Source organism: Phoca vitulina, unplaced genomic scaffold (assembly GCF_004348235.1).
Source record: "Phoca vitulina isolate PV1807 unplaced genomic scaffold, GSC_HSeal_1.0 scaffold47, whole genome shotgun sequence".
In the NCBI taxonomy this organism is placed as follows: domain Eukaryota; kingdom Metazoa; phylum Chordata; class Mammalia; order Carnivora; family Phocidae; genus Phoca; species Phoca vitulina.
Window position 1 is genome coordinate 9,520,454 of NW_022589750.1, and position 27,713 is coordinate 9,548,166.

The window sequence follows — 27,713 nt, forward strand, 5'->3', positions numbered from 1 at the left end:
AACTTTAGTAAGAATGCTTTTGGTATCCAGGGGCACCTGGGTGGCTCAGTTGGTTAAGCAGCTGCCTTCAGCTCAGGTCATGATCCCAGGGTCCTGGGATCGAGCCCCGCATCGGGCTCCCTGCTCAGCGGAGAGCCTGCTTCTCCTTCTCCCTCTGCCTGCCACTCTGCCTACTTGTGCTATCTCTCTGTCAAATAAATAAATAAAAAATATCTTTAAAAAAAAAAAAAAAAAAAAGAATGCTTTTGGTATCCAGATAAAAGAAACTACAAGAAGTCCTGTCCTTTGTCTCAGTAATTCATCATCTAGGGATCTACCTAAGGAAAGGGTCAGAACTTCAAAGACTTATTATCAAATTTTAAAATACTTTAATATCGGGAACACTTAAATATTCAATAGCAGGAGAATGTTAATCAGGTTATAATACATCCTTGTGATCAAATCTTTAAGACCATTCTAAGGACTATTTAATGACTTGGGGAAATGCTAAAAATATTCTCTCATGAAAAAAAGAAGGATACAGAATTTTTTATAGCATCTGATGCTAATTTTGCTTAATATTGGGGTTCTTCTCTGAGTAGGGACTTCTCATTTGCTTCACAATTTTCTGAACTATCCCTATGCCCACTCCTCAGGTTACACGACACCAAATGCGTAATTCTCTTCCTCGTCATTTGTGGTTTTCTCTTCTTGCCTTGCCTGATCTCCATACTCTCTTATCGCCCCATTGATCCAAGGGCAACTGCATCCACTCCAATGGTTTTAATTTTTCTATATGCTAAGGATGTCTAATCTGTTCTTTCCCGTAACCCAATTCTCGCCTGCAAACTATGCCAGCTAATCTTTATCCACTTACATCTCTATGCCTGTAATTTCCGTTATCCCAGATTTCTTCTGTTCTTGAAATCCTGCCACTTAAACCTCTTCAATAAGACTCAAATTCATCCCCTCATCTCCATCTTACCTGCTGCACTCTAAATTGAGACATTCTCCTTTTGCCAGGATAAATGCACAAGACTGATTGGCCTGTGTCCTAAACTCTTCAATCCATTCTATCATCAGAATCATCGGGGTGATCATTCTAAAACTTCATTTATTTATTTATTTATTTATTTATTTATTTATTTATTTATGGCACAAGTGGTAGTGGGTAGAGGGGCAGAGGGAGAGTGAATTCTAAGCAGGCTCCATGCCCATCGCAGAGCCCAACGTAGAGCTTGATCTCATGACCCTGAGATCACGACCTGAACTGAAATCAAGAGTCCCTCAGTCAACCGACTGAGCCACCCAGGCGCCCCTAAAGTGATAATTCTAAAGCAAACAACTGATCATCTGTCTCCACTATTGTTTCTGTTGTGATGTCATGAAGGTTCAAACAGTAAGAGATGCATGTCTGCCAGTGCTAATTTATTTACTGCTCATCTAAACTCCACTCCCCCCCCTCCCTTTTCTACTGTGGGAGGAAGCAGCTAATTAAAGCAGGTACTGAAATGAAAAAGGAAACCCAGGGAGAGTGACTCAGCTCATGGACAACGCATGGAGACAATCTAAGCCTAACAATCCGTTGGATTTTTCTCAACAAAGTGGTCTTAATCAACTTAGAGCCATTTATAGTTTCTGCTCTTCCCCAGGCTCCACTGTGGATCTTCTAGAGGTGCTAGTAGTTTTCCAGGTATTACCCACAGAACCTGCTCTGTCTTTTTAGCCTGTTTTCCTTTTGTTTACGTCATCTGCTTAATCTATCTTTTGTTCCTTGGTTTAGATTGGACACTTGAAATACATCTCCTTGCTCTGCATCCTAAGCAGTCCTATAGCTAGGCCCCAGCCTAGGCCAGTCCCCTAGACCTTCACTAACCTAACCCAACAAAAACACAAGGCTAGGTGGGTTGTATATGTGCTGCCGAAGCGAGCACAAGGCTAGGTGGGTTGTAAAGCATACAGGCTTTGTAAGACAGTGAGGCAAAATGAGCATTTTTTCCTATCTATAGCCATTCCCAGCATTCTTCTGCTGAAATAAAGCACTCTTAAGTAAATAAATAATAAATAAAGCTGGTATCTAACAGCTACCATGGTTGGGATGTTGGTAGAGGTGGTGGTGGTGGTGATGACCCACGCAGGGCAGGAGACCTCAGAGAGTCTGTTGGCGACTCCTGGTTTTTCTCCACAATATAAAGAATATAGAGATGTGCCAAAGGAAAATACCCCCGTTCCTGGCAGGACACAGTTGTGTCTGCAGGTGACGCTTGCAACTGCTAATGCGGTCACCTTCTAACCGTGAGGGGAGAGATGTTGACATGATGGAAACAGCTGCACAGAGATATGGAAAGGACTTGGGTTTTTGATGATGTTGTCGAGCCAACCTGGCGCCATCTTGCTTTCGGGTGGCTTCATATGCAGGAGGACACATTTACTGTTGAAGCCGCCTAAATGGATCCTAGCAGATTCAGGCTCATTTGTAACTCATTAGATTCACCAAGCCTGCCTGGACTAGTAACTTCCTTCATCTAATAGTGTACTTGTTCTTTTTTTTTTTTTTTAAAGATTTTATTTATTTATTTGACAGAGAGAGAGACAGCGAGAGCAGGAACACAAGCAGGGGGAGTGGGAGAGGGAGAAGCAGGCCCTCCGCCGAGCAGGGAGCCTGACGCGGGACTCGATCCCAGGACGCTGGGATCATGACCTGAGCCGAAGGCAGATGCTCAACGACGGAGCCACCCAGGTGCCCCTAATAGTGTACTTGTTCTAATCCTGTAAGGGTAAACAACAAAATCTGACTGGGACTTTGTTGAAATAATGTAGAAAGTAGGAATAAACAAATGGTGGGTGAAGGCAGCTTCTACTGCACTTCTTTCCTGTCCTTAACTGTATATCTAGAATCTAGATAACAGAAACCACATACCAGATAAGCAAGCTGCATCTTTCTTATAAATTTCCCTTGTTATGTCCCAGAATTAAGGTCAACTGTTAAGTAAAGTTACCAGTTCATCTTAGAAATTGGTTAGTGTTTACCTACTTAAAGGTAAACTATCCAAATGGGACTCATTTCCTGGACAAACAGGATCTGAAAATTATGATATAACTAGATATGGGTTATAGTAAAGATATAACTTATAACTTCTTCTCTAGTACTCCTGGCCTGTAAAAATAGCAGAGCAAATTTTGTTTTGTAGGAATGAGTTGAAAACATCAGCAAAATTACTACTTTGGCCTTTTATATATTTTGGGGGTGATTGTTTATTTCTTCTTTGCTTATACTTCAAGGAACTTGTGTCTTCATCATGTTGTAAGTTGTGTTATCCCCTTCTTGCACATTACCCAATAACAGAAAAGGAAAACCATAAAAAAAGGAAGCAAGCACAGTTTATTTTATAATAAATCCCAAAAGCAATGTTGCTGGTAAGGAACAGATATTTAAGCCCAAAAGATAGTAATACAAACTCCAGTTGCTGTTATGTAGACCTCTGATTTTTTTTTTTTTTAAGGTTTTATTTATTTATTTTACAGAGAGAGAGCACAAGCAGGGGGATTGGGAGAGGGAGAAGCAGGCTCCCTGCTGAGCAGGGATTCCTATGCGGGCTCGATCCCAGAACCCTGGGATCGTGACCTAAGCCAAAGGCAGATGCTTAACCCACTGAGCCACCCAGGTGCCCCTGAGTTTTCTTTTTTTTTTTTTAATTGAAGAGGCAGGTCAGTAACAATACATTAACATATATTTATATATGCCAGAAAATAATCAGAGAAAAGGTATGTGGTATGGTACTCAGAATTTTTTCTATTATAAAAATTTACAAACAAACAAAAAAGTTAAAAGAACAGTATAATCAACACTCATGTATCTTTCATCAATGTTCAAATTGTTAATATTTTACTATTTGGGCTTAATCTATATAGGTATGCATTTTTTTTTCTGAATCATTCTAAAGTAAATTGCAGACATCATGATCAGTCATATTATATTTAGCCTTGGTTTTCAATATCTGCTTTTCAAGTATTTTTTTCATTCATGTTTTATAAAATCCTTAAACAAGATTTAAAAAGAGAATAATTATGTTCATGTTGTTAGAAAGCAAGACTTACAGTGTAAGAGAAAAGAGATTTGATGTAAAAGTCAAACATATTAAACAAAACCCTTGAAGTATTAACTCTACATTGTAAGCATTAGTATTCCTGATATCTTTTTCCTTAAAAAAATACATATTTACTAGCTCTGTCCACTATGAAGGTCAAGTAACAATAGGAAATAATAACACTGTAGCAATAAACACTCCTAGTAACTCTAGTTATGGTCTCTAAACACCACACCCTACCAAGAGAAACCAAAGCTCGTTAGAGGGATGACTGATGCCAGGACTGGGGCAAGAAAGCATACAAGAAGGCACTGGGAAATCTCGTTGTCCTTGACAGCAAGCAAATCTTACACAACTGAAGAGACCATGCCAAAAGGACATAGGAGCTAACATTAAGAGGCTCAATAGCCAAAGACGAGACAATTGGAGAATCAAAGAATACGACCGAAACGGAAACCCTGAATACATAAAAACACATAGGTACCGGATGAAATAAAAAAGTGCCCTCCCCATCCAAGCCACAAACAATGGATTACTGCCGGAGGTATGTAGGGCATTGACTCCTTATTCTGAAAATGGCAATTAAAGAATTAAGCATTTAGGGGCGCCTGGGTGGCTCACTCAGTTAAGCATCTGCCTTGGGCTCCGGTAATGACCCTGGTGGCCTGGGATCCAGCCCTGAGTCAGCCTCCCTGCTCAGCGGGGAGTCTGCTTCTCCCTCTGCCCCTCCCCCTGCGCATGCTCCCTCTCCTCCCTCTTTCTCGAATAAATAAATAAAATCTTAAAAAAAGAAAGAATTAAGCATTTATCCAGTCTATTCAGATCAAATTATATACTAGGGTAACTAAATAGCCCCAGCTGATAAAATTTTGCTTTGCAGAAGAATTACAGCTAATACATTTAGAATGCGGGAGACATTTAGAAACTCAGCATTTGGCTATTTCTAGTTAAAACCAATGATTCAGGTGGGAGGGATGGGGTGACTGGGTGATGGACACTGGGGAGGGTATGTGCTCTGGTAAGCGCTGTGAATTGTGCAAGACTGTTGAATCTCAGATCTGTACCTCTGAAACAAATAATGCAATATATGTTAAGAAAGAAAAAAAGAAGAAGAAGAATGTAGCAGGAGGGGAAGAATGAAGGGGGGGAAATCGGAGGGGGAGAAGAACCATGAGAGACGATGGACTCTGAAAAACAAACTGAGGGTTCTAGAGGGGAGGGGGGTGGGAGGATGGGTTAGCCTGGTGATGGGTATTGAGGAGGGCACGTTCTGCATGGAGCACTGGGTGTTATGCACAAACAATGAATCATGGAACACTATATCGAAAACTAATGACGTAATGTATGGGGATTAACATAACAATAAAAAATTAAAAAAAAAATAAATAAAACCAATGATTCAGGCAATCATGAAAGCATTACATGAAAGGTGGGTGTGGGTCTTTAAAATGAAAGGAGCAGCCGTTGCCGTGTGAATTCACTATCAATGGTAGAATCATTAGAAGCAAGACAATCGGATAGCATGTGGTCCCCTGAAATAATTCAATATGAAGTACACAGTACAGTTTATAGCAGTATTCTCACCCCTGAAAGTTACAGCTAAGTTCTAGTTTGCAAGAAATATGAATGATAGAAGAACAACTTAATACCATGAGGAGGCAGGCAAGACAAATCCAGAATGCATGACATTCTATATGACAACTAAGTGTTTTCAACAAAGACAACGTGGGGGAGGGAGGGAGGAGCAATGAAGTGCAGGATGTGAACCAACTATAGGGTGTGGACTCGTTTAGGCCCTGACTTGAACAAACCAACTATAAAAACAGTTTTGAGCTACTTGGAGAAATGTCAGTATGGACTGGGTGTTGGAGGATACCAACATTAATTAATTACTAATTAAGTATTAACTTTGTTGGATGTGATGATAATGGCATTGTGACCATAGGAAAGAATGTCTATCTTCTTAAGAGATGTCTATCTAACCATGCAGGGGTGAAACAACCTGATGGCTAGATTTTCTTTAGAAGTGCTTCGCACACACAAAATATGGGAAGTGGGGGTAGATGAAGCAAATATAAAAAAGGCTTGATAATTACTGGGCTTCGGTAACAGGCATCTGGGGGTTCATGACACAGTTCTTTATACTTTTGTGTATTTTTTGAAATTTTTGTAATAGTGTTTTTAAAGATTAAAAGAGAAGTAGCTATCTTCAGAGACAGAATCTGAACAGAAGTTGAAAACATTTATTTGCATTACACTGTCATTTAAAAACAAATGTGGAACTATTTTAAGTAGACTTCTCAAATAAGATGGTCTTACCCACCCACATTAGTTTTTGGTGTCTTTTGAGTGTACCACTGTGGATTTATTGCCAAAGAATTTCTACATTTTTGAAGGAAAAATTACCTGTTGTCAATAATCATTATACTGGAGGATGGAATCCCCAAAACATCACAGCTCTGCAAAAGTTCTTTCTTACGCACCTCCCCTTGATTGTAGTAATTTCCTGAAGATAACAAATACACAGTGGTAGATTTCTTTAATAGTGGAAATCTATCAATTTACTCATTCTTTTTTTTTTAAAAGATTTTATTTATTTATTTATTTATTTGACAGAGAGAGACACAGCAAGAGAGGGAGCACAAGCAGGGGTAAGTGGGAGAGGGAGAAGCAGACTCCCCATCAAGCAGGGAGCCTGATGCGGGGCTCGATCCCAGCACCCTGGGATCACGACCTGAGCCGAAGGCAGACCCTTAATGGACTGAGCGACCCAGGCGCCCCCAGTTTACTCATTATTATCTCATCTTGTTCCCTAAGGGACTTAAGCCACCTGAAAAATTTGTGGTTATGATGAAAGGCTGAAGGAAATATTACTCACTCCTATGAGATGACTGACAGCAGCCCAGTCTTTAGAATCATCACCATTTAAGCCTCCCCATCTCTGTATCTATCTGTCTGTCCCTCTGTCTGTCTGTCTGCATTTCCGTAGCATGCTACAGGCAGTATTGCATATTGCCAAGACCACTGGCTTTGGAGGTAAGCAGATTTAAGATTGCCTCTTCTATAACTGCCCAGACAGAATAAGTCAGGTACCTGGGCACGCTATTAATTTGGGCTCTTTTAATTGATAGTCCTCAAAAATCTGTTGAACGTTTATTTAAAGAAGAGGCTCTTACTCCTGAGTATTACAGGAAAATGTGTCCCTGGGGGATCTTGACCACATTGGTGCCCCAAATAGCTTATATATCCTTTCTTTTCCCAACACATATATTCTGTTTCCTAAGAACGGTTCTGCTAAGTACAGCTTCTCTGTATCCTTACAAATAATATACAGTGAAGATTTAGTACCACTTAAACTGCACTTATGAGCAACTGTCTAGCTAATGCACCCCTTAATTCAACTCTCCAGCAGATAATTGCATGTGTAATGTGTGCTAGTTACTTAACTTTCCCGAGCCACAGGTCTTCCACCTGTAAAGTGAAGATGATGACCATCTCCTACGGCTTTCCTGAGGATTACATGAGGCAATACATATCCACCCAGTTCAGTACACAGTGTTTTCTCTTTCCTCGACTTCTTTAGCTTTACCTTCCCCCTCCTCTGCTTCATTTCTTCCTGAATTACAATCCATTTTCATTGTCTTGACCAAATGGCATCCCCTCTGGGAAGTCTCCCATTTCTTCCGGCAAGGAATCATTTCCAGTATTCTGCTCAGATGTATGAATGTTTCTCCATGATCAGATTATGAATTCTTAAATGTCAATGACCTTAAAAGTCACAGTCTCCTTCAACTTTGTATCATCCTGGTGTCCAGCACACTTCACCCACTCATGAAGTACTGAACCAAGAGGGGCTTCCTTTACTGGCCAGATAACCCAGAGAAAAACAGTTCTGCAAGACCTTTCAACTTTGGCAGGAGTTACTCTAGTGCTAGTTGTGAACTGTTTGAACCCAGAAAGGAGACAAGTCATTACATTGTATCCAACAAAGGGACTAACCCTAAAAAGACTCCAGATAATAGCTTAGTTTCGTATTGTTCTCATCACAATATTTTACTTTTTTTTTTTTTAAGTCAGACAGAAACTATAGTCAGTTTTATGATGGCTATTATATTTTAGGTTCCTCTCAAATCCATACACATACCCTCTCCTATTTCACCTCAAGGTTATCTGATCTTTGGTTAAAAAGAGTCTAATGAGGGGAGTCTGGGTGGCTCAGTCGTTAAGCGTCTGCCTTCGGCTCAGGTCATGATCCTGAGGTTCTGGGATCAAGCCCCACATCGGGCTCCCTGCTCAGCAGGAAGCCTGCTTCTCCCTCTCCCACTCCCCCTGCTTGTGTTCCCTCTCTTGCTGTGTCTCTCTGTCAAATAAATAAATAAAATCTTTAAAAAAAAAAAAGTCTAATGAACACTTCCTAAGTCCAGAGGCTGTGCACATCAGACTCTGATTATGATTCTGAGGAACTGCTTAGAATGGAGGCTAATGAGTTTATGGAGCTGGTTTTATGACTTTGTGTTTGAATTAAGGAACTTAAAATAGGTTAGGGAGTTGAAGTCAGAGATCATTTTAAAAATTTTCCCTAAGCTTGGTGAACATGTAAGCACTTCAGCAGAATGTGTCTGAGATCCTTCAGCAGCCCTTAATGACACACTCTAGAACTATGTCCAACTAGGGTAGGTGTACTCTGGGATGCACAAGATTATCTGTTGGGGTGAGAAAAAGCTTTAGAACTTTTCCTCTTAATTTGTATACCGTGTCCTTTATATTTCAACGTTTGTTAATGTTTTATAATGTTCACACCAGTTCAATGGGCCATGTACTTAATACAATTATAAATAAATAAATAAATAAATAAATAAATAAATATATACACACACCACACACACACATAATGGGAGTATATTTTCAAAAGTTTTTACCAATAGGAGGGGTGGCTGAATGGCTCAGTCTGACTCTTGATTTCAGCTCAGGTTGTGATCTCAGGGTTGTGAGATCAAGCCCTGCCACGGGCTTCATGCTGGGTGTGAAGCCTGCTTTGGGGATTCTCTCTCTACCTTCTCCCTCTGACCCAACCCCCTTAAAAAAACAAAACAAAACAAAACAAAACAGGGACCAGTGAAGTGGCCCAGAGATTAGTGACAGCAAGAGGTAACTACCAACCCTAGGATGGACAGATAAAAGGAGTAGGCAGTGTTACTAGAACCCAAAGGCCTCGGTCCCCCAGTGGAAGTTGAAACCAAAAGACCTAGACTCTCTTCCATTAGTATGAACCCAGTTGGAGAAATCATGATTTAAAAACGAAACTAGAATTAAAAATTGGTCAAATGACAGGGCGCCTGGGTGGCTCAGTCGGTTAAGTGGCTGCCTTCGGCTCAGGTCATGATCCCAAGGTCCTGGGATTGAGCCCCACATCGGGCTCTCTGCTCAGCAGGGAGCCTGCTTCTCCCTCTCCCTCTGCCTGCTCTGCCTACTTGTGCTCTCTCTCTCAAATAAATAAATAAATAAAATTTAAAAAAAATTGCTCAAATTACTTGAACAGACATTTCTCCAAAGACAGATGGGTAATAAGCACTTGAAAAGATGCTCAATATCATTAGTCATTAGGGAAATCAAGGCAAAACCACAATGAGGTATCATTTTACACCCACTAGGACGGCTACAGCAAAAACAAAAACAAAAAAAACAGGGGCACCTGCCTGGCTCAGTCAGTGGAGCGTGCGACTCTTGATCTCGGGGTTGTGAGTTCAAGCCCCCTGCCGGGTGTAGAGATTACTTAAAAATAAAATCTAGGGGCGCCTGGGTGGCTCAGTTGGTTGGGTGACTGCCTTTGGCTCAGGTCATGGTCCCAGGGTCCTGGGATCGAGCCCCGCATTGGGCTCCCTGCTCGGCGGGAAGCCTGCTTCTCCCTCTCCCACTCCCCCTGCTTGTGTTCCCTCTCTCGCTGTCTCTGTCAATTAAATAAATAAAATCTTTAAAAAAATAAATAAAATCTAAAAACAAAACAAAAAGCCATCACCATGACATGGGCTTTAACGATATAAAAAAAAAAATCACACAAAAAATTACAAGTGTAGGTGAGGATGTGGGGAAATTGGAACCCTTGTGCATTGTTGGTGGGAACATAAAATGGTAAAGCTGCTGTGGAAAACAGTTTGGTTTGAGATGCCTCAAAAATTTAAACATAGAATTAACATATAACTCAGCAATTCTACTCCTATGTATATACTCAAAAAAACCCTGAAAACAGGGACTCAGACAGATACTTGTATACCTGCGTTCTTTAGCAGCATTATTCACAATAGCCAAAAAAGGGAAACAACCCAGGTGTCCGGATAAGCAAAATGTCATATATATATAATGGGGTATTATTCAGTCTTAAAAAGGAATGAGATTTTGATATATGCTACAACATGGATGAACTTTGAAAACATTATGCTAATTAAAGTAAGGCAGACATAAGGGGCGCCTGGGAGGCTCAGTTGGTTAAGCGTCTGCCTTTGGCTCAGGTCATGGTTCTGGAGTCACAGGATCGAGCCCCATGTTGGGCTCCCTGCTCAGCAGAGATTCTGCCCCTCCCCCCCCAGTTCGTGCTCTCTCTCTTGCTCACTCTCTCTCAAATAAATGAATAAAATCTTAAAAAAAAAAGTAAGCCAGACATAAAAGGGCAATTATTGCATGATTCTACTTATATGAAGTACCTAGGATAATCAAATTATTCTAGAGACACAGAGTATGACAGTGGTAGCCAGGGGCTGGGGAGAGGAAGAAATGGGGAGTTATTGCTTAATATGTGGAATTCTGCTTGGGAAGATGAAAAAGTTCTGGAAACAGATAGTGGTGATGGTTACACAATATTGTGAATGTACTTAATGCCACTCACTGAATACTTAAAAATGGCTAAAATGGTAAATTTTGTTATGTATATTTTTCCACAATAAATAATTAGATTTGCACTGAATAAAAATCTTTCAATTATTAGCTATCACCATAAAACAGAAATTCTTTTTTTTTTTTATTTTTTAAAGATTATTTATTTATTTATTTATTTGAGAGAGAGAGAATGAGAGAGAGAGCACGTGAGAGGGGGGAGGGTCAGAGGGAGGAGCAGACTCCCTGCAGAGCAGGGAGCCCGATGCGGGACTCGATCCCGGGACTCCAGGATCATGACCTGAGCCGAAGGCAGTCGCTTAACCAACTGAGCCACCCAGGCGCCCAGAAATTCTTTTTTTTTAAGATTTACTTATTTATTTTATTTTTAAATTTTATTTATTTATTTGAGAGAGAGAATGAGAGAGCATGAGACGGGGGAGGGTCAGAGGGAGAAGCAGACCCCCTGCCGAGCAGGGAGCCCGATGTGGGACTCGATCCTGGGACTCCAGGATCATGACCTGAGCCGAAGGCAGTCGCTTAACCAACTGAGCCACCCAGGCGCCCCTACTTATTTATTTTAGAGAGGAAGAGCAAGAGCGGGAGGGGCAGAGGGAGAGGGAGAGGAAATCCCAAGCTCACTCTGCGCTGAACTCAGAGCCCGCCACGGAGTCCAATCTCGCAAGCCTGAGATCATGACCCTGAGATTAGGACCTGAGCTGAAGCCAAGAGCTGGAGTCTTAACCGACTGTGCCACCCAGGTGCCCCAGAAATTATGTCTTTAAAACTGGTAGAGGGGAGCCTGGCTGGCTCAGGCTGTGGAGCATGCAAGTCTCGATCTCAGGGTTGTGAGTTCAAGCCCCATGTTCAGTGTGGATTACTTAGAAATAAAATCTTAAAAAAACAAAACAAAATTGGTAGAACAAGTTTTTAAAAGCTCATTTAAAAAAAAACTGAGCATGTATCTATGCAGGCAAGATCAAGGAACACTGCCATTTGCTATTATCAACCAATATACTCATGCTTGTAAGTACTGTATTTTTTTTTTTAATTGAAATATAGCTGATACACAATGTTACTTAGTTTCAGGCACAGTAAGTACTGTATTTCCTTATTATTCCTAAAAGGAGTACATTAATAATGACTTTTACTAAGGGAAATATTACTTTTCGTTAGTTTTCCTGATCTGTGATTTACAGAGATTGTTATTAACAGGGCAAACATACGGGGAACTGTCTTTTTCTGAATATTCGGGCATATTTGTATCAGATGGAATGATAACTATGTACTGCCTGAGAACAGTGTCTAATTCACTGCAGGGAGCAGTTGTAACAAGTATTTCCAATACTAAGCTCTTCAGAATGTATTGTTTTGTTGATTATTCCCATTCTATACTTCTGAGTTCTACTGCATTTTTTTTTTTTTAAAGACTTTATTTATTTATCTGAGAGAGAGAGAGAACGAGAGACAGAGAGCATGAGAAGGAGGAGGGTCAGAGGGAGAAGCAGACTCCCCGCTGAGCAGGGAGCCCAATGCGGGACTCGATCCCAGGACTCCAGGATCATGATCTGAACCGAAGGCAGTCGCCCAACCAACTGAGCCACCCAGGCGCCCCTCTGAGTTCTACTGCATTTTCCTTCTCTTTCACACTTGCGTCTTTCCTTTTCACTATTCATGGCAATCTTTGTCACTGTGGGACTTCTCTTTGGTCTCTGACTTGATCTTCTTCCCTGATGTTTATTAGCATTTCTTTTATGATTTCTCATAGTTTAAGCAAGTCCTTTATTTTTAGACTTAAAATTCTAACTTACTAAGTAAATAAAAGCTCTGAAAAGTGTGTAGCATTCTTTAGCTGGGTAAATACTCAGCAAGACATAAACATTTTTACAGACACTTATACACTGCTAGGTTCAGAATAGGGGTTGTATAGAAAGTTGCCTGGCATATAAATTCTAAGTTTAATTATAAAAAAGAAGGTAAGTAAATATATATTAAGAAATATATAAAATGCTCATAAACAGCTAACCTATCAGTTCACCCATCAGTATCAACAGTTATGAATAAGCATTGTTTTCAGTTAGTCCTTGGATGCCTATGTATTCTTTGGTTGACATGATTATATGGAAGTCCTATCAAACTAAACCTTAGGGAAAAGCACCTATTTTATTTATATATATGTATATTATGCATATAAATATGAAATTTTAATTTATTTTTATAAATTAGGACCGGAAATATATGTAACCTTTGCGTCATGTTCTGAAGTTTCTGTAACTCCCTTAAAGAAACAGAATTCAAGTTTTATTTTATTTTTTAAATTATTTTTTGTTTGAGTTATTTTTATTATTATTATTTTTAAAGATTTTATTTATTTATTTGACAGAGAGAGACACAGCGAGAGAGGGAACACAAGCAGGGGAAGTGGGAGAGGGAGAAGCAGGCCTCCCGCCGAGCAGGGAGCCTGATGCGGGGCTTGATCCCAGGACCCTGGGATCATGACCTGAGCCAAAGGCAGACGCTTAACGCCTGAGCCATCCAGGCGCCCCCTTGTTTGATTTTTATTGAGATGTAATTGATGTGTAACAGTTTCAGGTGTACACAGAATTCATATTTTTATTTATTTTTTGTTTTTTATATTTTTAAAAGATTTTATTTATTTGAGAGAGAGTGAGAGAGAGCACGAGAGTGGGGTGAGGGGCAGAGAGAGAAGCAGACTCCCCACTGAGCAGGGAGTCTGATGCGGGGCTCGATCCCAGGACTCTGAGACTGTGACCTGAGCCGAAGGCAGATGCTCAACCGACTGAGCCACCCAGGTGCCCCAGAATTCATATTTTTAAATATTACAAATTTATTCTATTCTCAACAGCATACAGTTAATATTTAAGATCATACTTTTTTAGAAGTCCCAAATGTATCGGATCAGAAAGAAAAAAGTTAAATGAGACTAACGTCTTGAGGCTGGATTGAAATATAGCTCAATTAGGAAAATGGTGAAGAATTATTCATGGTTAAAAAGCAATATTAAAAATATCCCACTAAGTTCTGTTTTAGGAAGTAAGGTGGATCAGATGTCTGGAGAGACCTTCTTAGCATAGAATATCTGAACATGTGAAATAAAAGGTAAACATGTTTTAGAATGCATGGCTGGGGGGCACCTGGGTGGCTCAGTTGGTTAAGCATCAGTCTTTGGCTCAGGTCATGATCCCAGAGTCCTGGGATCCACCCCCGCGTCGGGCTTCCTGCTCAACAGAGAGTCTGCTTCTCTCTCTCTCTCTCTCCCTCTGCCCCTCCCCACCGCTTGTTCTCTCTCTCAAATAAATAAATAAAATCTTAAAAAAAAAAAAAAAAAGAATGTATGGCTGAATTAGCAGGAAAGTAAGGGCTATCTTTGGAGGTCTTAAATAGGTAACACAAATCCAGACAGGTAGAGGGCACCTGAAGCCAGGGCACCTGTGCCTGGTGGCCTAAAGTTGGGGGAGGAGGAGATAAAGGTTGGGCACAAATAAGGAGACCTCTACACGAAGATAGGACCTTCAAGAGGCACTATCTACAGCAGGGGAACAAGGAGAAAACCCACTCTAAACAGAGATGGTGGGGCTACATCTGTCTCAGGTTCCAGAGGGAGGGAAAATGAGGAAAATGTCACCCCCTAAGAATTGTTAAGTACGCGCTTGTCTTCACTTGGTGTGGCACACTGTGTTTTCCAAAAACAGCTATAGCAGTATTTCTAGTCCCACATGTACTTAGAGAACCTTGCTGCTCCCTATTCTCTCCTTGAATCTGGATGTGACTTGGAACTGCCTTGCAGTCAAAGTGATCCTGCCTGATTTCCAAGGCTAGACCATAAAAGGTAATGCGGCTACCCCTTAGTGCAGGCTCTGTCTCAGAATTCTTGCCCAGGAACCCAGCCACCAGCTTGTGAGGAAGCCCAAGCTACAGGGATTTACCACATGTGGATGTTCTGGCCAGCAACTTTAGCTAATTCAGGTGATTCTAGGCCCCAGCCTTTGGGGCTGCCAGCTGAGGTACTGAGCATTGTCGGGTAGAGACTACTGTGCTGTTTGAAACCATGAGAGATAAGGAATCATTACTGCCTTAAGCCACTAAGTTTTGAGATAATTTGTCACCCAGCATTAGACAGCTAATGCCCTTGGGTTTGGGCCCTGAGCTTAAGCTAGCTCTATGGCCCGAAAAATCTCAGTCTAAAATTTTGAGTGATCTAAGGTGGGTCGTGCCCTTTGCTGCCTGGCTGAAGCAAATATAAGTCATTAAATTATTATAAATATGGTTCCAAGAAGCATGTGCTTATGATAAAAAAAAAAACCTGACCCGCAAAATACACTTGGAAACAAGTCACTCGGAAGGAGTTATTCAAAGAGCAGAATCAGACACAAAGACTACAAAAACTAGAATAATTAGAAGCAGATATAAGTATTTAATATATTTAAAGAAATGAGTATCAAACTATGAGAATGTAACAAGACTATACTATTTGCAAAGAGAACCTCTGAATATGAGAAACAGATTAAAGGACAAAATTACTAATCATCTCAATACATATGTAAGACTGTTATAAAACTATTTTATAGACATTAAAGCGGGCCAGTGTAAATGAGCAGACTATAAAATCATAGACGGGAAGACTATATTGAAAAAAATCAACTTTCAAAAAAAAAGAAAAGAAAAAAAGAAAATACATCAACTTCCCCTATAATTGATCAACAGAGTCAGTGAAAGTCCAATAAAAATGCCAGAAAAGTTTTTCCTTGAACACGACCAACCTTATTCTAAAATGTATTTGGGAGAAAAAAGGTCAAAAACAGCAAATACACCCTGAAGAACAACAGATCAGAGGGCTTATCATACCAGATAATAGTGTATAAAAGCTACAGTAATTACGGGGTGTTTGGCTGGGGCGTCTGGGTGGTTCAGTCGGTTAAGTGTCTAACTTTGGCTCAGGTCATGATCTCAGGGTCCTGGGATCCAGTCCTGTTTCGGGCTCCCCTCTTAGTGGGGAGTCTGCTTCTCCCTCTGTCCTTCTCTCCACTTGTGCTCCCTCTCTCTCTCAAATAAATAAATCTTTTTTAAAATTTAAAATTTAAATTTAAATTAAATTTATTTATTTATTTGAGAGAGAGAGAGCATGGAGCGGAGGGGCAGAGGAAGAGGGAAAGAGTCTTAAGCAGACTCCACCCTGATCTCAGAGCCTGAGGCAGGGCTCTGTCTCATGACCCTGAGATCATGACCTGAGCCAAAAGCAAGAGTCCGACACTTAACTGACTGAGCCACCCAGGAGCCCCAATAAAATCTTAAAAAAAAAAAACAACCAAAAACGGGGTGCTTGGCTGGTTCAGTCTGTGGGAAGTGTGACTCTTGATTTCAGGGTTATGAGTTTGAGCCTCACGCTGCATGTACAGATTACTTAAAAAAATAATTTTTTTTTTTTTAAGATTTCATTTATTGAGAGAGAGAGAGAGAACATAGCAGGGGGAGCAGCAGAGGGAGAGGTCATGACTTGAGCCGAAGGCAGACACTTACCAACTGAGTCACCCAGGTGCCCCAAAAATAAAATCTTAAAAAGACCAAACCAAACCAAACCCAAAACAAAACCCTACAGTAATTAAGACAGCATGATATTGGCAGAGGGATGTCCAACTGACAAAGAGAATAGCATATGGATCACAGATACAGGGAAATCTCAGGTATGAGAGGTGGAGTACAGTCTGAGGGGAAAGGAGGGGCTGAATTGGTTTTCCCAACTCCAATTTTTCCCTCTAAGCCATTCTCCACGTTGCCACCAGAATGAGCTTTCTAAAACACAGAACTGGTTGTGTTAATTCTCCACCGAATGTATTCAGTAACAGCCTATTATCTACTACAGCTTTCTCCCATGTGTACATTAATAGATACTTTGGTGGTTACATAAATTGGAAATTTGTTGGACGAAACAAAGTTAAATGGGCTATTTTACAAGACTTCTCAAAGATGTTGATATTCTAAGGGCTGTGAACCTCTAAATGGGGGATAGCACATCTGGCTAATATCCCCCACATGTAATTTAATAGCAGCTTGATGAACTAGTGCGTCTTGGAACATATACTGGGAATGGAAATAGCTATTTCCTCGACTGACATAGTATACTAGACAATGCAAGAGGCAGATTGGGTGTAATGGTTTAGAACAGGGCCCGGGAGTCTCTACATTCTAGCTGGTCACTTTGGTCAAGTTATTTAACCTCCTTGTGATTCAGTTTCCGTATTTGTAAAACAGGCACACACACACAATGTTGTATATATTTAATAATGACTATGATGGGATTGCTGAGAGGATTAAATGAGGAACTAATAACAAAACAGTACATTTCTTTCCCTGCCCCTTAAAACTGGCAATGTAGTTAGAATGAATTATTGATTTAAGTCCAAGACTTACTGATGCTTGTACTACTGCCTAGAACAATGTGGCCCATTGCCGATATACCTAGTCCTGTTTTTAAAGGCCAGCTCGAAAGAAAACCTCTTTGGAGAAGTTTCCTTAATCTAAAACCCTGAGATGAGAATTCATGCTTTTCTCCACTTTGTGTCCATAGTATCTTCTCTATCAACGCCATTACAGTTTCTTTTTTTAAAGATTTTATTTATTTATTTGACAGAGAGAGACAGAGTGAGAGAGGGTACACAAGCTGGGTGAGTGGGAGAGGGAGAAGCAGGCTTCCTGCGGAGCAGGGAGCCCGATGCGGGGCTCGATCCCGGGACCCTGGGGTCATGACCTGAGCCGAAGGCAGACGCTTAATGACTGAGGCACCCAGGCGCCCCGCCATTACAGTTTTTACTATATTGTATCACAAGCTATTAGCTTCCTGTTTTTCATGTTAAAATAAATTAGGAGTGTAGGTAATGTTTAATCTGTACTTTTTGAATGAGTTGGGGATTTGAAAAGTAATTTAAAAAATAAAAGCAATTTAAAAATTACAAGACGGGGCCTGGGTGGCTTGGTCGGTTAAGCATCCAACTCTTGATTTCGGCTCAGGTCATGATCTCCGGCTCTTGAGGTGGAGCCCCGCCATGGGCTCCGTGCTGGGCTTGGTGCCTGCTTAAGATTCTCTCTCTCCCTCTCACTGCACCCCCCACCCCACGCTCTCTCTTATAAATCAATATCTAAAAAAGTTACAAGAGAGAACAATTTACATGGCAAGTTCAATTCAGAGGAAATACTTGCAGGACAAAGATACTGTGTGTTTAATATATACCAGGGGCATGCTTTATATTTTTTCATTTGAAAATATTTTAATTTCTGGTTTGAACCTGCTGAAAAACAAGGAGAAATTTACTGAAGTCACTGCACCTATAATACTTGGTGAATAATATCCAGGTTTCTCTCCTAGATCTTGAAACAAATTTGTTATAATTTGTCTCCTGCAGTTGTAATATAAAACACAAATACCATTAAAAGGAAACAGTGAGGCCATTACCTGTATCTATTTACAGTTAAAATCCTTAATAGCACAAACTGAGAAGAATAGTGCTTAGACCCATATTCTCAATAAATGAAAAATGGGTTAACCTCACTGGCAACAAAAGATTTTGAGGGGAAAAAGTGTTATACCAAGAAGTAATATAAAAAAAATACTAGTCAGTGCTAGAGAGGGTGCTATATTGAGGGAGATACTCTCACTACCTGTCAGTGAGAATATAAATTGGTATGTTTTGGGGAATTTGATTTGCATGCAAACCCTTAAAAACAGCCAGATTTAGAAATCAGTCCTAATGAAATAATATGAAATACATAAAGATGTTCACTGTTACCTGTAATAGTGATAAACTAGAAAAAAAAAAAAACCCTCTAAATATACATACAATAAAGGGATGACTAAATTAAGGTTTATCTCTATGAAACCATTTAAAAGGCTATTATCCTGAAACCAATGTTACACTATATGTTAATTAACCAGAATTTAAATAAAAACTTGAAACAAACAAAGGCTATTATTATCTAGTTCTTATTAACGTGAGTAAATGCTTACCTTATGTTTCACAAGGATGTGATCCTAATCTAGCTTGTTTTCACTGTTTTATTCCTAGGGTATAGTATAAGGACTAGCATATAATTTTTTAAATTACAAAGTGTTTTTTTTTTTTTAATTAAAATTATGCTTTTTAGAGCAGTTTTAGGTTCACAGCAAAATTGAGGGGAAGGTATGGAGATTTCACTTATACCCCTTGTCCCTACACATGCATAGCCTTTCTCATTATCAACATCCCCCATGAGAGTGGTACATGTTATAATGGATGAACCTACACTGACACATCATAACCACCCAAAGTCCATAGTTCACATTAGGGTTCACTCTTGGTGGTGTACAGTTTGAGGGTTTGGACAAATGTACAAAGACATGTATCCCTTATTAATATCATAGAGCATTTTCACTGCTGAAGAATCCTCTGTGCTCCTTCAATTCATCCTTCTTTCCCCCCAACCCCTGCCAACCACTGATCTTTTTACTGTCTTTATAGTTTTGCCTTTTCTAGAATGTCATATGCTTGGAATCATACAGTATGCAGCCTTTTCAGACTGGCTTCTTTCACTTAGTGATATGCATTTAAGGTTCCTCCATGTTTTTTCATGGCTTGATAGTTCATCTCTTTTTAGCGTTGAATAATATTCTATCATCTGGATGTACCAACTTATTTATCTATTTACCAACTAAAGGGTGTTTTGGTTGCTCTCAAGTTTTGGCAATTATGAGTAAGGCTGCTATAAACATCTGGGGACAGGTTTTTGCATGGACATGTTTTCAACTCCTTTGGGTAAATACCAGGGAGGGTGATTGCTGGATGGTTTGGTAAGAGCATGTTTCGTTTTTATAAGAAACTGCCAAACTAACAGTCTCCCAAAGTGGCTGAGGCATTTTGCATTCCCACCATCAGTGAGGAAGAGTTCTTGTTCCTTCACATCCTCACCAGCATTTGGTGTTGTCAATGCTGTGGATTTTGGTCATTCCAGTAGTGTACAGTGCACATAATTTTTTTTTCTTTAAAAAGTGGCTTTTTATTAATTTTTAACCTATAATTTCTTTTATTTATTTAAATCCAACTAATTAACATATGCACATAAATTTTTAATAAATATTTGGTAGGGGCGCCTGGGTGGTTCAATCGGTAAGAGTCTGCCTTCCGCGCGGTCATGATCTTGGGGTCCTGGGATAGAGTCCCTTGTAGGGCTCTCTGCTCAGAGGGGAGTCTGCTTCTCCCTCTCCCTCTGCCCCTCCCCACCGCTCGTTCTCTCTCTCAAATAAAATCTTTTTAAAAAATAATAAAAAACAAATAAATATTTGGAAAATGACTGAAAACTAATGTTCAGTGAAAAATGTAAAATTATATAAAACGGGATTTCTGTAGAAAATCAGTGTAGAAAAAAAACCGTAATGACACACAACCAAGTGGGAAAAGAGGTCATGGGCATTTGTTAAAAATAGCTTTATTGAGGTATAATTTTACATACCCACTGTCTATGCACAGTTCAATGACATTTACACAGTTGAGCAAATATCACCATAATCCAGTATCATGGTCAATTTTTGTTTTCTCAGCCCATCTTTTCTGAATGGTAAAGGAGGACTTACTCTTTGAAAGGCCTCTTCACGGAAGGTTGGTGGAACTGAATTCTAGAATTACCCATAAAATCATTTTCTAGTCTAATGACCTGAGCCTCTCCCTTCAATTTGACGTATGCAACTTTCTAGCAGAAAGTGGATTTTAAAAGCAGCAGGAAGGTCCTGTGCGACCTTCCGTAGTAAAATGTTAAGGGTTGAGCAGGTACGATGCAGCCTAGATTGTTTGGACGTCCCCAACCCACCTGGGAAGTTGGCCGCTACAGCCCACAGGCTGGGGCCACCATCCTCCGTGAAGTGCCCAGAGAAGGGACCTTCGTTGCACTCACTCAGCTCCCTAAACTTAGCTTCCCTTCGGGAAGAAGCCGACTGAGACAGGTTAGCACCTGAATACCCATCACAGCCCCGGCTCCCAGCGCCCCGCCTCCAGCCTCCTACCTGCAGAGAAGCAGAGCAAGGACAGCCGGTGCCTCAGGCGGGCCAAGCCTAGCACGGTGGGAGCAAAGAACATGGCTTCATCGTCGGGGTGCGCGATCACCAGGAGGGTCCTGCTTCCATCTCCCGGGACGCCAGCCGGCTTCTGACTCTTCATTCTTGCCCAGGAGTCCCAAACCCACAGGAAGCCCCATGCTAGGATCGCCGCTGCCAAACACACAAACCCCACGGCTTCCATCCGCTCTAAGTGGCACTGCGCCTGCGCAGGAGGAAGGCTGCCGCACACCCAGCCTCCGGCGGGAAAACTGCACTCGCGGAAACTGCGTTCCGAGTTTAAGTCCGTTTTGCCGACCAGAGGCTCTAAACGTTGGGTTCCTGTTGTGGTTTTACAAGGACACCTCCCAACCGTTCTTTAGCTAGTTCTCTCTACTTTATGCAACCTCTACGACGTCTTTTTGCCTTCTCGATTTCAGGGACGAACCCCTTGCCGTCCAGCTTTCTGTCCCTGTCCTTACAGTGCCCTGGGTTTAAAAAGAAGCGTTTGAAAATACCTGCCCTCCCTCTCTTAAATTCCCTCCTCTCTTCAATTCACCACTTTGTAACTCATTTATTAAAACCCTAGGCTTCCTCGTAATTATTTGTTAGCCCCTTAGCCGGATGAACCGACTTTGTTTTTCCTTCTTCATTTTGGCTTGTGGAGCGGTGGCTCCTCTGAAGGAAAAGCACGCGGTTACGAGGAACCGTCCAGTGATTTCTCTAGAAGGGTAAGGCTGAGCGAGCGCACTTCGTAGTCGCCGAGAGCCACGGGCTGCTCCGACGGGTGACTTTAGATTAAGGAACGACATCACGGACAAATCAGCAGCGCCTGACATGTCAGTGAAGTCCCGCTGCGAATTACAGCCGCAGCCCTGGAAACTATCTTGGGTAGGTCGACGTGCAGCCCTGTGGCTCCCAGCACTGGGGACCTGCCTTCGCTCCCCGCAGCCCGGGCCGGAGGAGGCGGCGGCCCTGGTGCAGCCGCGCCGCGGAGGGGTCGCAGGGCCCGAGGCAAGGCCTCGGGTCCTTCCCTTTCCCACGCCCCGGGGAAGGCCCCGAGCGCGCGGGAGCCGGCCGGCTCGCGGCGGGCGCCCCGGCCCGAGTGCGCGATGGCAGCGCGCTGGGTCCGGCCCGCCCCTGCTTGGCCCCGGCGCGTCTCCGCTCGAGGGGACCGCCGCCCGCCAGGCTGAGGGGAGAGCCGAGGGGACCAGGCGCGGGGCGACCCAGGAAGCTCGGCCGAGGTAGGAGCCGCGCTCGGCCAGCGGAGGGAGTCGATCTCCCAGCCCTCCGGAAGGAGGAGGAGCCGGCGCCGGAGCCGCCTTAGCGGCGGCCGCCGGAGCCGAGGGGGAGGGAGAGGGGTTGAGTCAAGATGGCGGCCAAGGTGGCGAAGCAGCAGCGGCGGCGGCGGCGGCGGCTGGAGTGAGCTCCCAGCTTGCCGCGCCGAGCGAGGTCCCGGGGTAGGGACGCGCGGCGGGGCCGCGTCCTGCTCCTCAGGCCCGGGGGCGCGCCGGCTACCACGCTCCGCCAGCTCCTGGTGAGTAGGCCCCGGCGCCCGCAGCCCCGGCCTCCGGGCCCCCCGCTCCCTCCGGGGCTTCCGAGGGCTCCCAGGGCGCTGGCCGCGGGAGCGGCTTCTCGGCCCGGCGAGGGGCGTCGCGGGCCCTGTAGGTCCGGTTCCGCCGCAGACGCCCAGCCTCTTCCTCTCGGCCGCCCGGGGCGACTGGGGCGCGGCGGGGAGCTGGGGCTGGGCGAGGGGAAGAGGCTTATGGAGTTTGGAGGAAGAATGGGCTGCGGCCGGCCGGGTGTCCTGTGGGGAGGGGGCGTGCGGAGTCCTGCGGGCCGACCGAGGGAGACCGGGAGGGCCGGGGGAGCCCAGGTGGGGCCGGCACAGGTGGCGGGCCTGGGCTCACTCTGAGGCGGAGTTGGTGGCCGTCTTGGGAGTGTGGAAGGGCTTAGGGAGGGTGACAGCGATGGACAAGTGCGTGAAGAGCAAACTAGTTCACCTTCTAAGCAAACCACTTCGGGGTGTAATGGCGAAGGGTGGGTAGTGGCGGAGATGGCAAAGATCGGAACCCTCTACCTCCTGCCTTTTATTATTGGTGTTTTACTGGGTGAAGTCGGTGAATTCTCTTTTATAGAGGAAGAAGGATTTGAGAAACTGTAATTGAGAAACCGGTCTTAATGGAGAGCAGACTGAATTCTTCGATTGGACTGGATTAGGTGTAGTCGTTATTAGAGGTGGACGTGGGAATAAGTGATATTTGTGAAAAGTGTTTGCTCAGGAAGCGTCAGTTTTCTTTTACTGATGTTGCACGCCATGGCGCCACTTCAGCAGAGTTAACCTTGGAGAGCAGTGGTATAGGTAATTCTAATCTTTGGGATTAGTATATTCACCTGCATCAGATTTGCTTCCCTAATCATATCCTAATTAATATTGAAATTTGCGTTCCTTGTGTGCATCCTGGTGAGGCAATGATGAGAGGCAGAACACTGAGCCAAGAGCAACAGGCCCGGGATTTTAAAATGCCTACAAATATTCATTCGTTCGTTCAACATATCTTGATCAATAACTGCTGCTAATAGGTCACATGGGATTGACCTTTCCATAACTGAAGAGCCGTTGGCATTATTTAATTTTTAGTAGTTTAAAAAAATGTCTTAATGTACCCTTTCGTAAAAATATTTATTGGAGGAACCAAGTGGCCTGGGCTCAGGAGCAGATAGAACAATTTTAGAATCTTATTTAGAAATGGGTAAAAATTACCAAAGAAATAAACACAAGTTGTTGGAGGAAGAAATAGTGTTTGTATTCGCTTATTCTGTTAGATCCGGTGGGAGCTTATTTATTTATTTTAGTATTTATAGTACACAGTTGCCTTGCCTTGCTTTAAGCACACCTGTCAACAGAAATCAAGGTTAACACACGTATATATAAATAATATGCACATACATACATACATAAGGATGGGATTACTTGCAATACCAAAATACTCTTTCCTTTTGCAAAAGGCTTACCATATGTTGAACTACTCCCCCAGAGAAAATACAATACAAAGAGTCCTGATTCTTCCTTTTACTAAGTGACATTTTGGAACACGATCAGCCTTTCTGTGCTTCCCTTTCCTCATCTATGATAGTAGGAAAATATCCATTCTCTTAGGGTTGGCTGCTGTGATCCTAAGAGAGTTAATAGTTATGAAATTGCTTTAAACAGATAGAAAGGGTTATGTTTCTGTGAGGTAGTAACAACTTCCTTTGCACTCCTGAAGTGCTTATCTGCACATCTCCCGTGGCATTCACACTTTCTACCTTGTATTTAGGTATTTAGGAACCAGTTTTATCTCCTCTTGAGATCAGGATAGGCCCTTCTCAGATTTTATCTTTACGTTTAAGGCACCAGGTATGATTTTATTTTCTGTGTAGGGTATTGACACTGCAAATGTTTGTTGAATGAATAAACATTGTATTCTAATTAGAAAAATGTATTCACATTACGACTTAACCTGAATAGACCTGTTACGTACTATAGCTGTGATTCCCTCCATCGCCTCTGAGAAAGATATATTTTTAACTGAATGCCTTTTTGGATTTAATCAGACAGTAAAACTTAAGTATTCAGTGTGCTCACGTAATTTTTTAAAAGAAAATGCTTGAAAATAACTTATGTTTCTTTGAATTTAATTGAGTAAAAGTTGGTTCCAAAGCTAGGTAAATATAGTCAAGTTTTTGTAAGCTTTTTTTTTTCTTTTTAATTTGGGAAGTGGTGAGATTTTCTTGCCATTACTGCAATAGGAAGCAAAGGCTTTTGAATAGGCCAGGGATTGATGTAGGTAAATGTCAGGCTATTTGTTACTGAGTTTTTTTAGTGTGTTTTGTTACTCAGTTTTAATTGTATTTTGTGACTTGTCTTAATTGCAATTTCAGATTCCTACTGATGCCTGGGAACCATGGAGGTCTAGCCTATTTAGTTACTTCAGTTTCTTCTCTTCAGATGTTGCATTTTACTAGAATACCTTGCAAAGAAGTAGTAAAGCTTGATCAGAAGTTTTTCTTTTTTTCTTTTAAAGATTTTATTTATTTATTTGCCAGAGAGAGACACAGCGAGAGAGGTAACACAAGCAGGGGGAGTGGGAGTGGGAGAGGGAGAAGCAGGCTTCCTGCGGAGCAGGGAGCTCCATGTAGGGCTCAGTCCCAGGACCCTGGGATCATGACCTGAGCCGAAGGCAGACGCTTAATGACTGAGCCACCCAGGCGCCCCCACAATTTATTTTCTATGGACTTATTTGTTGATTAGAGATTCATATGTAGTTCATTCACTTGTTCAACTGGTGTGAAATGCCTTTTATGTTCAAGGTACATTACTAAATGCTTGTAACGGTGTAAAGTTGAGCAGGTCAGTTATGTGCACAAATAAGTCTCTAGGTTGCCTGATATTTTGTCTTTTTCAGGTTTGAGGATGCAAGAAGTACATTTAGATTGATGGTTAAGAAAACATTTCGGTTTTTTTTCTGTCAGGACTTCTTAGGAGTATTGAAAAGCTATGAAAAGCTTCTGTCATGTAGCAATAACTGTATGTAGGGCATCTGTTTTTTATTTGGTATTCTTGTGGTGGTGGTTTTCCTTGAACATTTTTAATGTTCTTCTACTATTTTTTCTACCCCAGAAGCTTGTGTGGTCAAAATATTACTTGGATAGTCTTCAGATACAACATACTTTTTTGTTTGTTTGTTCTCTTTTCATTTGAGAGTGAGACCATAGAAAGCCATGTTAATGTTCCTGTGGAGTTCTTCAGTTCGATTCCTCCGTGGGCGCTACTGTTACTTTTACTTAAAAGTGATCGCAAAAAACAAAACAAAAAACAAAAACTAAATTGGTTAAAGTAAAATGCTAATAATTTATAGAATTATAGGATCTAGAGTCATAGATGATCTAGTCTTACTTTACTCGTGAATAAACTGAGGGTCACGGAAGCGAAGTGATTTGCCTAAATTGTTGCAATTGGCCAGTGGTAGAATCCAGTCTTCTGACATCCAGTGTGGAACTCATTCCATTACAGCATCTCCTCCATCGGATGATTCAGCGTGATGATTGACAATTAGAACAAAAATCGGGGTGGATGGGGAATGAGAGATTACTTATTCAGCTTAGGTATTGGGTTTATCTTAACTTTAAATTTCCTCAATGAAAATATAGTTTGAAAAAAATTAGTATTGATCTACATCAATAATATCACTGGGAATTATTTGGTGTGCTTAATTTTTAATCTGTGATGAATATCTTTTTTTTTAAACGTATTGTTTAAAAGATTTTATTTATTTGAGAGAGCGAGAATGAGAGAGAGAGAGAGAGAGAGCACATGAGAGTGGGGAGGGTCAGAGGGAGAAGCCGACTCCCTGCTGAGCAGGGAGCCCGATGCGGGACTCAATCCTGGGACTCCAGGATCATGACCTGAGCGGAAGGCAGTCGCTTAACCAACTGAGCCACCCAGGCGCCCCTGTGATGAATATCTTCTTAAACAAAAATGTCTTTGAGGTTATCTGGACCTAGTGATAGTTCATGGAATTTAAGTATTACAGTAATAGAAATTGTATTATGTCGACAGTTAGGAACTTCTGAGACCCAAACAGGTTAAATTACTTTATATATTAGCTATTGCTTGCTTTTCCTTCTTCCTTTCTTTCTTCCTTTTTTTTTTTTTTTAAAGATTTTATTTATTTGGGATAGAGAGAGAGCGAGTACAAGCAGGAGGGTGGAGGGGCAGAGGGAGAGGGAGAAGCAGGCTCCCCACCCAGCAGGGGGTACGATGTTGGGGCTGGATCCCAGGACCCAGAGATCATGACCTGAGCTGAAGGCAGACGCTTAACCGACTGAGCCACCCAGACACCCCTTGCTTCACTTACTTTCAAACTTCTGGATCTTTTTTTTTTTTTTTTTTTTTTTAAAGTATGAGGGACTTCAGTTGTTAAATAAAAGCTTAGATAAATAGCATGAATGTGGACTGTATTCTTAATGCTATGTTGAAAAGCGCACATGTAGTATTAGTTTTCTATAGGTACTTATGCCATAAAATTTATTTTTATTTTTTTATTTTTAAAGATTTTATTTATTTATTTGATAGAGCGAGAGAGCACAAGCAGGGGGAACAGTAGAGGGAGAGGGAGAAGCAGGCTCCCCGCTGCGGGGCTCGATCCCGGGACCTGGGGATCATGACCTGAGCCGAAGGCAGACACTTAACCATCTGAGCCACCCAGGCGCCCCTCCATAAAATTTATTTTAAAGAAAGAAGCATATTGTTCTTTTTCAACTGAAATCCTCACATGAGTACTGAAGCATGTCATATTTATTCCATTTGGGCTGTTAAATAATATGCCTGTTTAGCCTAATGTGCCTTACTTCTGAAATCTACCACATTTAAATTCTGCCTATTTTCTGAGGGTTTAATCATATATTTCTTCAGCCAGGAAGTTTCCCTCCTACTCCCTCTTCTCCAAAGATGTGTATTTCTGATTTTGGAAGTTCTTAATGCTTTACTTATGCCTCTATTATAATATCATAGTTATTTATGTACATGTCCATTTAGTCCCTGCTAGACCATAAGCCTATTGTGGGCATGTCTGTATCTCATGTCTACCTCAACTCCCAGAATAACGCTGTACCCAGAAAGTGTGTACTAGAAATTCGTTAAATGCATAAAAAACCTAACT

At 41.8% G+C, this 27,713-nt stretch overlaps 2 protein-coding genes across 21 annotated transcripts in view; one reads left to right on the plus strand and one right to left on the minus strand.

Annotated features, from left to right (window-relative positions):
* PIGL (phosphatidylinositol glycan anchor biosynthesis class L) overlaps positions 1–21,616 on the minus strand; it is a 99,979-nt gene extending 78,363 nt beyond the window's left edge. For all 9 annotated transcript variants that reach the window (XR_004302645.1, XM_032431802.1, XM_032431794.1 and 6 more), the window contains exons 1-2: positions 20,980–21,616; positions 6,474–6,573 (exon numbers count right to left, since the gene is read on the minus strand). Coding sequence is in view for 8 of the 9 variants with exons in the window: in XM_032431802.1 (XP_032287693.1) it covers positions 6,474–6,573; positions 20,980–21,214 (335 nt within the window). In the remaining variant the exon portion in view is untranslated. The remainder of the gene's footprint in view (positions 1–6,473; positions 6,574–20,979) is intronic.
* Positions 21,617–21,818: 202 nt separating this feature from the next.
* NCOR1 (nuclear receptor corepressor 1) overlaps positions 21,819–27,713 on the plus strand; it is a 156,918-nt gene continuing 151,023 nt past the window's right edge. For 11 of the 12 annotated variants that reach the window (XM_032431779.1, XM_032431789.1, XM_032431786.1 and 8 more), the window contains exon 1: positions 22,350–22,546. The gene's annotated coding sequence lies outside the window, so the exon portion shown is untranslated. Of the gene's footprint in view, positions 21,901–22,349; positions 22,547–27,713 lie in introns of those variants that run through there. The other variant, XM_032431780.1, reaches the window with a different exon arrangement.